The 16,515-nt window shown below is 44.7% G+C and overlaps 4 protein-coding genes across 7 annotated transcripts in view; 3 read left to right on the top strand and 1 right to left on the bottom strand.

Annotated features, from left to right (window-relative positions):
- LOC125765600 (alpha-2B adrenergic receptor) overlaps positions 1-16,515 on the top strand; it is a 125,226-nt gene that overhangs the window by 95,600 nt on the left and 13,111 nt on the right. The window lies entirely within an intron of this gene.
- On the bottom strand, positions 10,075-11,395 carry LOC125765823 (uncharacterized). The gene has a single exon (XM_049431314.1). The coding sequence runs from the start codon at positions 11,331-11,333 to the stop codon at positions 10,152-10,154; it is 1,182 nt and encodes a 393-aa protein (XP_049287271.1). The 5' UTR covers positions 11,334-11,395; the 3' UTR covers positions 10,075-10,151.
- LOC125765797 (uncharacterized) lies at positions 13,272-14,735 on the top strand. Its single transcript, XM_049431277.1, has one exon. It carries the CDS (start codon positions 13,339-13,341, stop codon positions 14,599-14,601), a length of 1,263 nt encoding a protein of 420 aa, XP_049287234.1. The 5' UTR covers positions 13,272-13,338; the 3' UTR covers positions 14,602-14,735.
- Positions 14,958-16,353, top strand: LOC125765788 (uncharacterized). Its single transcript, XM_049431264.1, has one exon. It carries the CDS (start codon positions 15,049-15,051, stop codon positions 16,330-16,332), a length of 1,284 nt encoding a protein of 427 aa, XP_049287221.1. The 5' UTR covers positions 14,958-15,048; the 3' UTR covers positions 16,333-16,353.

Raw genomic sequence — 16,515 nt, 5'->3', positions numbered from 1 at the left:
CTGGCATTGACGATTCCACTGTGAACGGCCAACAATGATAAGAACACTAGCAAACTTTTCTGTTTTTTTTTTTCTACACCCGTCTTCTGGTCGGGTGTACGACGGCGCTACACGATCAGCCAGTTCAGGCACATTCGCAACCTCATCCGGCTAATGATAACGGATTCTCGGTGAAGCTCGTGTTAAGAAGGTGATATTTTTCACCCGTCTGCACTGTCACATGCTGTCCGGCTGCTTCGCTACGGTGCGAGCAGTTGTTTCGCATTAAAAGTTACTAATGGAAAGCACAACGTCCAAAATATATATCTACGGTTTGGAGGAATATATCCACGCTGTCACTTGATGAGATTACGACGATCTCTAACGTCGTCTGTACCGTATGGCGGGAGCAGTCACTATTCTACCACCATTAATGTCTTATCATTAACTCCTTATTTTACTAGTTCTTGTTAACCCGGCCCCCGTGCACGTTACGCCAGACGGTAATGAAGCTTAGTGAACTGTGCGGTAAAGCTCAATTCACTATCGAAATCACTCCAAAACGCTTCGTGGTTCATTCGGTCGTCTCGCGTGGTACCCCAACCACTAAGACAATGGATTAGGAAAGCTACTCAATTATGCTGGTGAAGTAAGCTTTACTGAAGCAAAAGTAAAGTAACAATAACAAAAATCCTCCCTTATGCTAGGTTTTTTTCCCTCTTCTTGTTTTTGTGTGTTTTTGCATTTCCATCTCAAACACTGCTCGATTCCGGTGGAAAGACACAACGTTAAATACTGTGCGATACCATAAGGAAACCTGCCTATGCAATGGTCGACATTGCTGCCGTAACTCGAGCACCCGATTGGAGCAGATAATAATCATATTAAGCTGGTGCAAAAAAACGAGAAGCACAAAAAAGCAACCACCACGCAGTGGAAACGAAATACAACTCTCGCTTCATCTCGCATACGAAAGGGTCGATTGGAATATGGGAAATTGGAACGTGCAACCTGAGCACTAACGGTTCCCCCGTTGTGACCGTTAGCTGAACCATGATCTTAACCCACTGGGTCGTAACAACCTATCGTTTGTATTTTTTTTTCAACCCCCGACAAGCCCACCCCACCAAACGGGGGCTTCTGAGTACGTTCCGTCTCACACGACACAACCAGTGAACGTACCGAAAGTGCCCTTCCGGTGTGTGTTCCTCGCTTGTGCTCAATTTAGTTTTCCTTATCTCTGGCACAGTACACCATCGCCATCGGAACGATGTGTGTATGCGTTTCAATTTGTCCGAATTGCCCCGTAATCCGGTGAGTGTGTACGAGGCCATCTCCGCATCTCGGGCGAAGGTAAAACCAGGCTACCCGTTTTGCTGACACTGGTTAGGAAATGCATGGAAATCCCGGGGTCATAAATGGACGGGGCTGATAAGTCACGTCAGGCAGCTAACCATCGCTATTGCCCACTGGAGGGCTTACCTCATCGAAAAAGAAACTTGAGTGTTTTATTCTTCTCTCTCACTCACTCCCTCTCTCGCTGGGAAAAAAGTGGCCTGGGAGGAACGGAGAAATGAATAAGAAGTATAGTCCCAATGGGTAATTGTTGGATTTAAACCACACCGATGACTATTTACACGTAGACCCAAATGACAGATACGGTACTAACAAAACTCTCAACAACATCATTTTGTCCCACCGGTTGCATAGTTGTAGGGTGCGTTGAAATGATATTTAGACATCAGAAAGCATGCTCCTTGTATTCAGGTAATTGGATTGTATACATGTAGGCTTACATTTTTTTGTTTTGTTAGGGTTAGAATGTTGATTGCTACACCGCAACTCAAACCACCCGATATTATTATAATTAATTATGTGCAAGCTTTTAACACTTCAGTCAGTTTGTTTACCCTTTTATGTCTGTTCTGATTGCGAAAGTTTCACTATGACTGAGCGCTAAATGGTTGCCCAATCTATTTTTACGGGAGTTTATATGGTACTAAGATGTTGAAATATTTGTTAAAAATACCGATCCAACCATATTTCCATCATATTGTACACAGCTGTTGTGTATATGTTTGCTTATTTTCTATTTACAGTTGGTTGAATGTACAACCTGAAAGTATGTAATGTATTGTGTTCAAATTGCCTAGAGGACTGCAATCTACACGACAAGCTTTGTTTACATGAATGTTTCTAATGCAGCTCGAGATTTTTATCGTCTTAGCAAACATTTCATTCTGTGTGCTCGTGTTTTTTTTTATTTTTTTTTTCTTTCTTTGATTTATTTCAAACAAATTCCACCCCCCTGTATACCACACGCTGACCGCTCTGTCAAAACGTTTATTTCGAATTTGTTTCATTTTCAGCCGCTCTGTGACACGATCACAAGTGAGTGCGAAAAATGGGAATTGGGTATGCCGAGGGAAAGATGAGGGGAAAATTAATTGCGAAACATTGTTCATAATACTTTTTCCACCAATGTTTCTGCACCCGTGCCCTTCCCATTTGGCCATCCTTCCCACCGTACCACACGGTGTATCCGAAACAATTGGTCTTTGTCGGTGCAAATTGCACCGGATCGAAACCAGCACCGGTACACGGATATTGTGTGAATTGTGGGGTCGGGCGTGGAGAGAAGAGAAGGAAGTTGGAGTGATGCGGTTTGGGGAAGGAATTGTGGAAAGCGTCTCCCTCGGTTAGCCACGTCTGTCCTTGGATGCTTCAATGGCGGTGTATACCGTACTCGGCGAAGTGCTAACGAACACGAACGTACGGAGCGTAAACTTTAACACAATAGTAATTACTTTTATGTACGCTCTTCCCTGTAGAGCTGCTGTACCGCCGTGCAAGGCCACTTTGCTTTCTTCGTTCGGACACGCGTACTATTTTTTTCTTTCACGTTCCCTCCATATCGCTCGTGACATTCTATTCTTCCCGATTCTCGGTTCCGGTGTGTGTTGATGTGTGCAAACGTGAGCTCGGTCTGCACTGGAATGCCGAGAATGTATAAAAATTCCATTCAACACAACACCACCACCACAGTATGATGGCTAGACTGGCGATTGAATCGACGAGCCAAATGCGGGCAAAGAATGGAAGCTGCTGCCGGCGTACTGCTGTCGTAGTACGTAAACAGAGCGCAACGAAGTGAGGACATCTGCTACTTTTTTTTGTACTCCTGTTTCGTTGCATATAAACAGAAAAATAACATGAAAAGGGATGCGCAAGGAATCGCAAAAACCAGCGGGACTTGCTGCTGTTCTGAGCAGCGCGCGACACAACAACAAAAACACTACCATCCATAATGGACATTACTGTTTTCAACGAATTTTTATCCTTCTTCCTTCTCACTCTCACTCTCCACCCCTCCCCCCGCCCCCTAACCATTCTTCACCTTCCCCTGTTCCTTTTGCCGTGGTGCATCTGCATTTCCGGCCTGTCTGCATTTCCGGTTGCTCATCGTTTGTTTTTATATACGCGTGTGTGCCGTATGATACGGTTGGTTAGGTTAGGTGACGACCGTACGTGAAGCGGCCGCCGTACGATGCTTTTCCACTTCACAACCCTTTCGCGACGATAGAAGTCGTTCCTGCTTGCATCAGGTGGCAATCAGGACGATAAAGGAGGGCCGCATTAATCTTTTTCATCTGGTCGCTGAGTTTGGTTGGCTGGACTGCTGGTTTGGTTTCGTTCACTTTCACGCGAATTATTATGGACAATGGTTCTCTTAGTTGCTGTTTGTATTTGCGGTTAACAGTTTTTTTTCGTTTCACTTTTTTTGCAACATATAACGAAAACATACGTTTGCAACATATTACAAAAGTTAGCAGAATGTTTCATTCGATTGTCAGGAACGAGGCGTAATCATTAAATGAACAATTAATGTGTTTACTTGGTTACGTTTGGGCATGAATCTGATATATTTTTAAATGCAATAATGTTCAACACCGCGCGAGTTTACACTGCTCTTTAATTAGGAAAAATGGTCCAAATTAAAGGAAAATCACTACAGACTACGTAAACAAAACGACCCTCCCCTGAAACAATACATAATTACAAAAATAGTACGCCTAAAGCCATGCAATCCGCATGACGAAATTGGCTTTTCTAAACGCTTTCCTTAGCCAGTGCGCCACTCTATAATGCATCCTTTTGTTCTGTCCCAGACATCGCTAAAACATTGTTTGAGCAAAATTTTCGCAAAATTCAATAACACCACATACACAATGACTTCTCGAAGCACTGCACAGCATCCCAAGTGCCGGCACCGGAGCGCTTATCTATCGCTCACCGGGCAGCGTTTTAATTTAACCCTGCCCTGCCTCGCCCACTCGCGTGCTTGGCTCGGTCTATTTATCCGTGTGCTTACCGGTTTGTTTGTTCATAAAATTTGACGCCACAGAAGATGCGAAGCGAATTTCAATACTAGCAGCCATTTCGCAAAGGCCTCACAACGATTCATCCTAAGAGCGGACGGATAAAAGGCGAGCGCATATCATCAGTGGGCCCGGTTTTTGCCGGTGACTTAAAAGACGGTCCCAATGTCTGGTTGATGACAAAATGGTACTTTCGACGATCGAAAAACTAGCCTTCCATCCACTGTGCACCGTGAAATCATTTTAATATTCACTCGATATGTGTCTGTGTGTTTTTGAAGAGGCTAGTGAAGGTGGGAGTGTGGAACGGTAGGGTGAGATGATGTCAACGGGAACGTCCGCTCGTAGCGGTGCGTCAATAATTAACTTCTCCTTTCCGCGGCGTTTGCCGCCATCGGGTGTCCGAAAAATGGCCCCAACGTAGTCACTTTTAATGGAATCTTTCTTGGTGGAAACCATCCCATCATGAGTCTCAGGTGACTGATAGCTGATAAGGCACCAAGACCCAGGTACCGGCAGTGTAGCAGATATGGTCCATAGATCCTGCACCGTTCTCATTTGACGCTGGCGAAAACGAACCGAAGGACAACCGTGTCGTCACGGTGGCGAAATGTCGGTAATTTTCTCGCCTCAAGCCTCGTTGATGAAGCCTCATCAAAACCGTACAGACGCAAGGTCGCACAAGTGATGAGCAGTCGAACGATAGAAGGGCGAAGAGTTCGGATTCGGTTGGAAAGATAGAGGAACGGAAACAAAAGAGCATCCGCAAACAACCCACCGGAACGTTTAATTCGCCTCCCATAGGCGACTGTTGACTTTTCCTTCCTGGGGCGCCTTTCACATTTACGTCTCCGAAAGCTTTTCGAGCGCTACAAAAAAAAGAACCCCTCAATGCTCTTATGTACTACCGAAGAAGAAAACATCTCACTCCTTCACATATACACACGCACATCGTGGCAGAGAAATGACAAGGTGTGCTCGAGGCCATGGAGCAGGTTGGGACCGTCTTTTTAATTTTGTCTGCACAAAAACTTGCTAAAATTATGCTGAGCGAGACAAGCACGGCTGTCGTTTCGGAAAGAATGGCCTATCTTTAACATTCACTGACTGGTGACAAGCATGGGCTACCTATCCGCATCAAACAGGCAACCAGCGTTCTTGTCGGCAGTCGGCCGAACAAGAAGTGACTCGGCCAAAAGGCAAAACAAAAAAAGGCACCAAAAAGGATAGATACAGCAGAGAGAAAGATACGCGCACTGTCACAGTCACAAATCGTAAATCGAATTTAGTCTGCTTGGGCTTGAGCGTTTAGAGTCATCGGTGAGTAGTGTTGGTGGATTTTTTTTTTACAGAAAAACACGGCATACCCACACGATTCCTCGCCACTGCACCAAACAGAGTGCTTTAAGTCGAACGAGTGTAATTTTAATTAAATTTTGCAATTCAATCGAACCAACTCCACGCTAACGTAATTTCGACCAAACTACTTACCCCGGTGCCGTTGCAAGGTATTGACAATGGCGGAGAACGTGTATACTCGAGCATGACGAATCGAAAACCACGTCTCTAGAAACTGCCACATCATGCTTCATGATTAAAACGGGCATCACTCTTCACCGGAAGAATTCGTTGGTAAATCTGCCTGTTGAGTAACAGGCAAAGCTAGCCGTGGAAGTCTCGATGATGTGCTTTGCCAAATTGGACAAAAAGCAATTTTTTAATATTGCTATCAGTGTCTCAACAGTGTCTCTAAATCCTTCTTTCATCAAAATTTCCGGGATCATTAACCATAGAAAACGCTAATACGCACACCATCACGCAGCCTGTATTGCAAAACGCTCACCTGTTGGATATGCAACCTACTCTCTGCAACACTTACACACCGCTCAGTACACGAAATAGTGACACTAGCACATCGAGGAATGCTCCGAAACGTAATGCGCCTAAACGTAGGCTTGTTGATTACACTCCACCGAAAACATCTTCTACCGACAGTGCCGCACCATTGCTTTTAGGCACGGCTCCCATCTCAACACCGTCTCGTGCCTTACCAACGGTCCCACCAAAGGAACCGAAATTTTGGTTGTATTTGACCCGCATCGCACCAACGGTCACGGAAGCTGATGTAAAAATAATGGTCGCTCACCAATTAGGCATCGATGACGTCACAGTAATAAAGCTGCTGCCACGGGATCGCGATATGAGCACACTCACCTTTATATCATTCAAGGTCGGGCTGTCGCTGGCGCACAAAAGCAAGGCATTATCTCCTGCTACATGGCCATCTGGTTTGGTCTTCCGTGAATTCACTGACCGACGCACTAACGTACAAAATTTTTGGTATCCTGCACCGCAGAACCCACCTCGCGACCCACCAATGGATATCATAGTAAACACGCAGCACATGTCACCGCACACAGAAACTACCTCACGTGCCAAACCACAGATAACACTTCAAACCGATCACACCATACACACCGCACCACTGACAACAGCATCAATTCGGCAATAGAAATTTCACCAGTAACCGATCATATACACGTTTATTACCAAAACGTACGAGGAGTGCGCTCTAAACTTGACAACCTTCTGTTAGCTATTGATGAATCTGACCACGATGTGATCGTGCTTACGGAAACCTGGCTGAACGATTCTATCACATCCACGCGCTTTGCAGATAACACCCACACCATTTACCGCTGCGATCGAAATATGAATACAGGCTTTGCTCTCGGGGCGGTGGAGTATTGATCGCATGCTCTGCTATTCTCACCACTTCTGAAGTTACGCATACTTTTTCATCGCTCGAGCTTACCTGGATTTGTATCAAGATGAACCATGTATCGGTGTTCATCGGTGTAATTTACATCCCGCCTGATCGTAGAAATAGTGAATCCATCCTGCATGCTCTACACGAGAGCGTAAGTGTAATTTTAGAGCGGATGAAACCCTCTGATTTGCTGCTGCTGCTGGGTGATTTTAACTCCCCAAATCTCTGTTGGAGCGTATCGCCTACGGACACCAAATGCTACATTCCTGCTTCAACTTCCGGTAACGACTGGCTACTTACAGACGGTATGACCCTTAATGGACTGTCACAGATTTCGGGAGTGAAAAATGTGATCAACCGCCAACTCGATCTTATTTTTGCCAATCCTTTGGCCGCATCGTCCTGCTCTAATGTCTGGGAATCATCTACACCGCTGCTTAAACTGGACAAATACCATCCTGGACTGGAATTTACCTTGTCAATCCCATCGATCATACCGGCTCCAACCAGACACATTCATCGAAATCCTGACATGAACAGAATCAGACGTTATAATTTTCGTAAACTTGACTACCCTACCTTCGTACGAATCGTAGCTAACTCGGACTTTAACTTCATCGAATCTGCTGCAACAATTGACGACGCCGTGACTCAACTGAACAATGTTATCCTTTCATCCTTTGCCTCTTGCTGTCCTTTTCAATACTCTCCCTCCAACCCGTTGTGGTCGAACAGGTGTCTTAGAGCTCTTAAAGCTGACAAGAAACGCTCGTTCCGGGCTCTAAGACGTACTCGTACATCCCATGCCATACAAGTCTATAAATACGCTTCGACTGCATACCGTATCTATAACAGGGCATGCTATAAATCATACCTGGCACGCCTTCAGTTTAGATTTTCCAGTGACCCTCGATCATTCTGGCGTTATGTCAATGCTCGTCGCAAAACCAACGGCATCCCCTCCACTATTTCCCTGGGCAATGACGTGGCTGATACACCCTCTGGCTGCTGCGAACTGTTCGCTAGGCATTTTTCTGGCGTGTTCGTTGATCCATGCAGCAGTACAGTGTCTCTCTCGGAAAGCTTGTCCCTCACACCTAGCAACGTTTTTAGTTGTAACACAGTCGAACTAAATGTTGAAGTGGTTCTACAAGCCCTAACAAAACTTAAATTTTCTTTTTCACCAGGTCCAGATGGAATACCATCCTGTGTCCTAAAGAAATGTAGTGCCTTTTTTGCGCCAATTTTGCTTCGTCTGTTTTCAAGATCGTTTCGTGATGGTAGTTTTCCATCTATTTGGAAAACTTCCTGGATATGTCCTATCTTTAAAAAGGGAGATCGTTCAGTCGCGTCCAATTTTCGTGGTGTCGCAATCCTTTGTGCTATGTCTAAATCTGTGAATCCATCGTCCAATCGTATATCCTTCCTATAGTGACTAAGTACATTTCTCCCCACCAGCATGGCTTTATGCCTAAACGTTCTACTTCGACAAATCTTATGTGTTTTGTGTCTTTTGTGATGTCCCATATCGTTCGTAAAAGTCAAGTAGACGTAATTTATACCGACTTTAAAGCAGCCTTCGATAGTTTGCCCCATGTTTTACTCTTAGCAAAACTCGCGAAACTTGGATTTGGTAGTCCAATTCTAGCTTGGTTGGGATCCTTTCTCTCGAATAGATCCTATACAGTTAGATTGGACAACTCCTTTTCTTCGTCATTTGTGGGCTTGTCTGGTGTCCCTCAGGGAAGTGCACTTAGTCCTATCCTTTTCTCCCTTTTTATCAATGACTGCATCAATGTTCTCCCTATTGATGGACATCTCCTTTATGCTGACGATATAAAAATCTTTCTTCCCGTGTCCTCGTCCTACGATTGTCGATCTCTCCAGAGTTTTTTAAAAAATTTCTCTCTGTGGTGTTTGCATAATGGACTGGTGCTCTGTCCACCTAAATGTTGCGTCATCTCTTTCGGGAGACCTGCTGCTGCCCGGCTGTCTTGGGACTATTACCTATGTGGTACCCAAATAAGCAGGGAATCTACTGTAAAAGATCTTGGGGTCTGGTTGGATGAGGGTCTCTCGTTCGCTACTCACACCAACCATGTGATCAATAAAGCGAACAGAGCATTAGGCCTCATTATGCGCATGTCTTCGGAAATTCGCGATCCTCTTTGTCTTAAGGCACTGTACTGTTGCTGGGTTCGATCCGTTCTTGATTATGCCTGCGTTGTGTGGACTCCAGCTGGAGGTACTGCTATGCAGAGACTAGAGAGAGTTCAGAGGAAATTTACGCGCTTCGCAGTACGTAGATTTCTTCACGGTTACTCCGTTCCTGTACCCTCCTATTCTCTCCGCTGCCGTTTGCTGGGTTTAATAGAAATTGAATCCCGCCATTGGCAAGCGCAGTCCTACTTCATTGCCTGCATCCTTTCCGGCGATTTCGATGTTCCTTCCCTTTTATCTTCCCTACCACTGTATGTTCCCTCTCGCAGACTTCGCGATAGGCCTCCCATCTTTATTCCAACCCGCCGTTCGGTTTTTGGCCAGAATGATCCCTGGTTAAGAGCATGCGCTGCTTTTAACAGAGACCATCACCTGTTCGATTTCAATGTTCCCATTTCCCACTTTCGCACTCGCCTCCTTAATAATTCCACTTTCCCCTTATAATCAATCTTGCTTCCTCTTACAACATCTTCCATATCCCTTTCTTCCTACTCCCCTAGCTTGTAAGAACCATTGTTAAACCCATGCGGCAGACAATTTGACGAATAAATAAATAAATAAATAAAAATAAATAAATAAATAAATAAATAAAGTTTAATAGAAAAATAAGGTCCTTCCATGGCATATCTTAAGGCGTACCCTTGTGTAAATAGTTCTCATAGTAATAGCAAATACAAACTGTAAAATATTATACTTCGTCATCTTAAACACACAAGCACGTAAAGATTTGCATTTTACCATTGTTTATTGCTTCTGAAGCGTACAATGGAGTTCGATTTATTCGGCACAAAATTGATAGTGATCTAGAAAGCTGCCCTGAACACCTTGTACAGCTCTGCGTAAGTCGAGAAATCGCGCGTGTACGTAAACTGTCCGAACAGTTTCTTGGCTTCCTCCAGTGCTTGACGTGTTTCGTCCGTGTCGAGTGACCCTTCCAGCTTTGTCAGCTCGTGCGCCAACCGCATCAGGTACGCATCGTTGCGCTGTTTCGTTTGATTCGCCAACAATGCATCCAGAATGGCACGGAAAGCTGTAACACGTTGCGTTGCAACTGGCAGAGCGTTAGGCAGATGAACCATCCTGTTGAGGGCTTCCACCGACCATTGCTGTTGGAGCGCCTCGTACAGGGCCTTCTCGACGTGCGCATAATAGTCGGGATAGCTCTGGGCGAACATCAGAGCCTCGTTAAAATTGCCCGCAAGCAGCTGGGCTTGCCAGCGCTCCACGACCTTACTCTCGAACTGGGCCAGATCTGGCGTGCTACGATCCTTCAGCTCCTTCACGTCGGTGGAGAGTATGATAGCTGGGTAGAGCTCATCTTGTTTGTTAGATTTTAACAACCCCGCCAGCTGCTTATAAACCTCGACCCGCTCATCAGCGGATGGTAGTAAACGAACGAACTTCAACATCCGGGCCACCATTCGACTGTTACCACCATGGTACCGGTAACTTTCCTGCATCATGTCCTGCAGCGAAGAGTTCACCATCATGGAGTGAAGCAGCAACGCACGTTGCATGTGATCCGATTCCATGCTGGTAAGCATCAGCTCACGCTGAAGCTGCGCACCATATTTCCACGCAGCTTCCAGCAAACTCTTCTGGTCATTTACCATCTGTTGCAGACTGGGCATATCGTTCCGGAGCGACTCTTTCAGCAAGTTCACCCGCGAACCCACCTCAGTGATGTATTTTGGCAGCTTTTCATAAATGTCGTTAATCTTGGCGGTGCGCTCGTCGTGCGCTTGTTTGCAGCGCTGCTTCAGCTCCAGATAGGCCTGTTCATGCTCCGGCACCACACAGGCAGCCCGTTTCTCCGTTCCATTGCAGCTCTTCTTGTGCCAGGCGTTGGTGGCGGCCAGTAGATCGTTATAATGTTTACCACAGGCATCCAGCTCATCTGTTGATTCCGGCAAACCTCTCAGCTCAGCCGTTACGATGCTAAGTTGAAAGGCGCACAAAACAAGGCTTACGATCAGTGGAGTCATCGTGAAATGCTCTATACTGTGTGATACATCCCGAAGTGGACCTTGTAGAGGTTTTATACGTCCTCCGGGGATATTTATTGTTTAAACAGATTTAGTGTCAGGTGTAATAAATGATCTGTTTGGCAAGAAATAATGAATGTCAATCACAATGTTAAACGAAAACATAAAAAAACAAGATACGAGTGACTACATTCATGTACGTACGACGGATCATTCTGAAGTGGAGAATGATCCAATTGCCAAGAGTCTTCTCTGGCTAGAAACAACCAACCGCGTAACATCGATATGAAGATTAATTGTTCCTCATCCATCATTTAACCGATCGCAGATCGTTTGTTTGCGGTAAATGCGCACATGTGCACTAACGGCTTATAAGACTGCACGAGCCATCCATCTAGATACGCTAGTTTCCAAGATGGTTTCACAGGTGGTAAAACTATGGGCGGCAGTGCTTCTACTCGCTTCACTGCACAAATGTGACAACGCCGTTGTGAGTGAGAATCCATCTCCAGCAAAGAGCTCGTGCCTGTCAGAAGTGGGTGCCATTTTGGACGCACCACCGATACAGTGTAAACCGCTGGTCGCCTGCAACCGCGAGAAGGTTCTGAAAAGCTACTACCAGCTTTATGAAAATTGCCGCATCAATGCTTCCATGCGGCTAAGTGAACGGGAACATTTCCTGTTCCGCATTAACTACTGGCAGGGTGATCATCAATTTTTGTACGGGTTGATCGAGAAGGCACACGAGTCTCATCAGCATGTGCTGGACGCGGAATATCTTTCGCATCGAGGCCCTAAGATGATACCAGAGCTCAATCTCAAGCTTCTCATCTACAGCATTGAAGCGGGTCGTATTGAGGACGCACTGTTGCTATATCTAACGATGAAAAACCCATGGACACCGCAGCAGTTAGTGAAGGTGATCGTAGAACACCCGAACAGTGTTAGCGAGGTAGCCGTGTTGCATCTGCTCGAGTTTGCACGCGGCTTACCGCTCAAAAGCACACGGGCCGATCTGTACAAAGCCCTGGTGCCGGTATTGGGCAGACATGAACTTTACACTTCCTACGTGCTTCTACTGTACGCCGGAGACGCGGCTGCCGTATTTACTTCACCGAAAGAAAAGGCTGATTACATTACCAATGCTGTCTTCATGTTATTCCACAACCTGCGCAAAGAGCTTCGAAATCTACAGTTCGACTTTAATGTATGGCTAGCGAACAAATATCCACGCTACTACACGTTGTACCTGGACGATATCTACACGTTTCCTCACGAACTATGGGATAAGATCGAAAAACGTCGCCTCTTTGAGATAGCGAGCATGTTCAACGCAAAAGGTCACCGTTTTCAGGTGATTGAGAAGTTTCTAAAGTATGTGAAAATCTACGATAATCGGAACGTATATAAAAGGAATGAAATTTTACCCACGCTAGCACTGGAGGTGGACAAACTTGAGAGTACAGTTAAGCAGACCGGCTATAGTAAACAGGAGCTGGATCGTATTACAAAAATTCAAGATGGCTTTAAAATAATTACACACGACCATAAACAAATCTATCGCATTTACTTGAACAACATCAAAGTAAATGGTAAGCTTGGAAAACAGCGTTTGGAAATGCAAAAGCATGGATAAGCGATGATTGTGCGGAGATAAGCGATACCAACAAAATATATGTAGATACACCTTTTAGGCACTACTGTAAGCATAACAGTGTGATTTACACAAGTAGTTCTGATGACACTTTTACTAAGCGCAATGAGACTGTAAATTTAAATGTTAAAGCAATAGCTTTTAAGAAAAAAATCAGATTTCCTGCAACTATATCAATATTTGCACTCCATTATGAAACACATGTTTTTCTTTATGCAACACAAATCCCTGTTGCAATGATCCAACGTAAACGTAAACGTGCTGGAGTATCATATAAATACGACATTTGCACGGTTGCGAGTTAAAGTCTTCGTCCACACCTTGGAAATCGACATAATATCAAACGATAGGATGAGTTCCCGAGCTGTGTTGGTCTCAATAGTTGTGCAATCAATAGTCTGGTTGGCATTATACGCTGCGGAGCTACCACAATCCGATGACCCATTCCAAGACGAAACAAATCTGTGCCAGATTATCGTGAGCGAGGACATGATGAAATCCTTAGGCAATGCCATGGAAACTGACGTCAAGTGCGACAACAATCTGTGGAGCAACTTCCTTCAACAATATCATCAAACACGTCAAAATCTTACCGATTGTATGGAACGGGTCAGCGTGGATAATACGCCAGACCCATCTAACGTCTTCTGTCAGCAGCTGTTGGACGATGCAGAGCGACAGATGAAGCAAGAACACCGCAAGCATTCCGCCGGCTTGGAACGAAAGCTACACACCGCCCAAAAGGAAGCCCAGAAGCAGTATGACCAGAAGGTTTCGCTAGAGAACCGACTGAACCGTCTTCTGAACGAACGTACCAAGCTAGTTCTGGATCTGATGCTAGCCAACATTGCAATCGGTGACATAAAGCAGGCGCTCATCAACTATCGCGAGTACCCGAAACCAGCGAGCAAAGAAGCAGCGACTAAACTCCACGAGCAGATCGTACAGTCCGTGTACCGAGTGACGATCTATCAAGACCAACGGTTGCTCAACCTAATCAAGTTTGTGCAGCAAATCGAAGATGCTAACACGAAGGTAGCGCTCTACCGATTGATAATGGTAGAGATAAAAAAACGACCGAATCAGCGCAATGGCTATATTGCGGCGGTTTTCGCATTGACCGTGAAAGGTGACAGTGCAGTTTACAGTAAAGACCAGCAACTCTACACCGACCTAATGATACCGCTCGAAAAGCGCTGGAAAGATCAACTCGCGAACGGTAATTACAAAGAGGTTATAGATTTCGCTGCCCAGCAGCCGACCTATTACGAGCAAATACAAACCGACCTAGCTACAGTCGATGTTGATAAATGGAATGGTCTACAGTTTGACAAGTTTGTACCGTACCCGAATTCACTTCGTAAACCAGAGCAGCGTCTAGAAGCATTGCGCCAGATAATGGTACAGATCTTTGAACGGAACAAACAAAACCCTCAGCAGCGTCTGATACAGACAGCGAAGCAGCTTGACATTTGTGAGCAATTCATGAATAAAATGAAGGCAGGACCAAATGCTAGACGTCAACTCAACGATCTGAAACTTCAGTTTCCAAAGTTTACATCTGGAAGGGATTACAATTATTATTTGGGTGAATCACGCAAAGCAAAAGGGTAGAAATCACTGAATTCTAGAAACGGCTTTTACGACACAGGTTCTTCTGCGAATTTGATATTCAAACATAATTTTCCGTAGTGTAGTATGTAGCAGCACAGTTCAATAAAAAACACTCGAGTATTCGATGCATTATATTTGCCCATGGGTAGTTTTCTGTTGGAGATTGTTCTTATAAGAAAAAAAATATGAAAACCATTGCTTTTGCTTATAAGCAGCTCATAACTATGTTGCTTCACATGTTTACTCATTAAAGCGTTTCCTCATTTCAAGATACACATATTGACACATACGGTATTATAACAACAATCACTGCTTTCGTTTACTGGAGCACCTAGTATATATGTAGTAAAGATTCGATCGTTGGGTACTAGTTTTATTTCTCCTACTGTGAACGGAAGCTCAAAGTGCTCGTGCTATACATTGACGCAACAGGTGCATCTGGTTAAAATGGGTTTATATCTCCAACACACCGTAGTGTTGTGTTTCTCACTTCTGTGGATGCCACTACCTTCAACTAGTATACCATGTACAATCGAGGTCATGCAAGATATGATGAGTCGGTTGTTGAAAACGGAACAAACCGAGTCTGGATGTGAGGGAGTATGGCATAGTCTGCAAGCTCACCTGCAACAAACGCACCAGAATCTGACCGAATGTTATCAGCGTGAAGACTCTTTCAAAGGTCTTGAAACACCTCACAGTACCTGCCAACCGCTGTTAGACGAGATGGAAAAACAAGCGTCAAAAAAACTTGAGATGATTAACGCCGACATGCAGCGGAAGCTACTGTACGAGCAAGTCGAAATCGCTAAGACAAGGAAGGAAATAGGCAAACTCCAAAAACAGCTAACCTCCATCCAGGACGAATTTAAAGGATTTTACCAACGTCTGCTTCTACTCCACATTCATGCGGGCGATAGACGGCGTGCACTGCACTACTATCACGTTTTGGTATCTTTGAAAGAACCGAACCTGCTCCAAACTATCGTAAAGTTCGTCTATACTTCGGTCAGACATGAAAACCATCGGCTCGAGAATTTGCTAGCACTGGTGAAGTATCTACCAACCAAACATGAACAGATGACACTGTACAGGTTGATCCAACCGGAAATCATGAACCGTACGACGCAGCATTTTAGCTTCCTTGCCATAATAGCATCGCTCGATATGAACAAGTTTGTGAAGGAAAAGGAAGAAACCGAATACAAAAAGCTACGAGACGCCTTGTTTAACCTGGTCATGAAGCGATGGCAGTTCCAAATGTTGGGCGGAAACTATCAAGACATTGTAGCCTTTGCTAAGAAATATCCAGGCTATTTCCAAAAGATAGGCGAACAGGTAGCATTAATATATCCGAAATATTGGTTTCAATTCAGCTACAGCCAGTACGTAACGTATCCAAATTTGCTACCGTTGCCCAAACAACGGCTGCAAGCGTTCCGAGTTATAATGCGGCAAATCAAGCAGAGAAACAAAACGCACTTCTCCTACTACCTTGCGAAGTTGGCCAAACAGGTCGATATATGCGAGAAGTACATAAAGCAACACTACGATGAGCTGAAAACCAAGGATCAATTGATCAAGCTGAAGCAACAGTTTTCAGATTTCGATAAAACCAACGGGTATGAGTACTATCTTAAGAATGTGGATAAGCTGACCAAGACTAAACCTCCAATTCCGGCCAACGCCCTCAGACCTAAAGCCAGAGATGGTCGTACAGGACGTCGTTAACGGCATTGATATCTGTGCGGATAATATTTCTTTTCAATAAAGGTTTATTATCGTATCATTACTAAAGCGTTAATATATTCATTTCGCACAGGTATCAGGCGATACAAAATAAGTATCGAGTACGAAATTTAAAATGTTGATTGATTACTTCGATTACAAAGATTTAGCCTTTTGGTTGATAAT

The sequence above is a fragment of the Anopheles funestus genome, chromosome X (genome assembly GCF_943734845.2).
Source record: "Anopheles funestus chromosome X, idAnoFuneDA-416_04, whole genome shotgun sequence".
Lineage (NCBI taxonomy): Eukaryota > Metazoa > Arthropoda > Insecta > Diptera > Culicidae > Anopheles > Anopheles funestus.
Note: the sequence above shows the minus strand (reverse complement) of the source record. Positions and strands in the feature narration are given on the sequence as shown.

What these genes read in the sequence shown, in the direction of transcription:
- LOC125765823 (XM_049431314.1), bottom strand. Translation starts at nt 11,333, where the DNA reads ATGACTCCACTGATCGTAAGCCTTGTTTTGTGCGCCTTTCAACTTAGC.
- LOC125765797 (XM_049431277.1), top strand. Translation starts at nt 13,339, where the DNA reads ATGAGTTCCCGAGCTGTGTTGGTCTCAATAGTTGTGCAATCAATAGTC.
- LOC125765788 (XM_049431264.1), top strand. Translation starts at nt 15,049, where the DNA reads ATGGGTTTATATCTCCAACACACCGTAGTGTTGTGTTTCTCACTTCTG.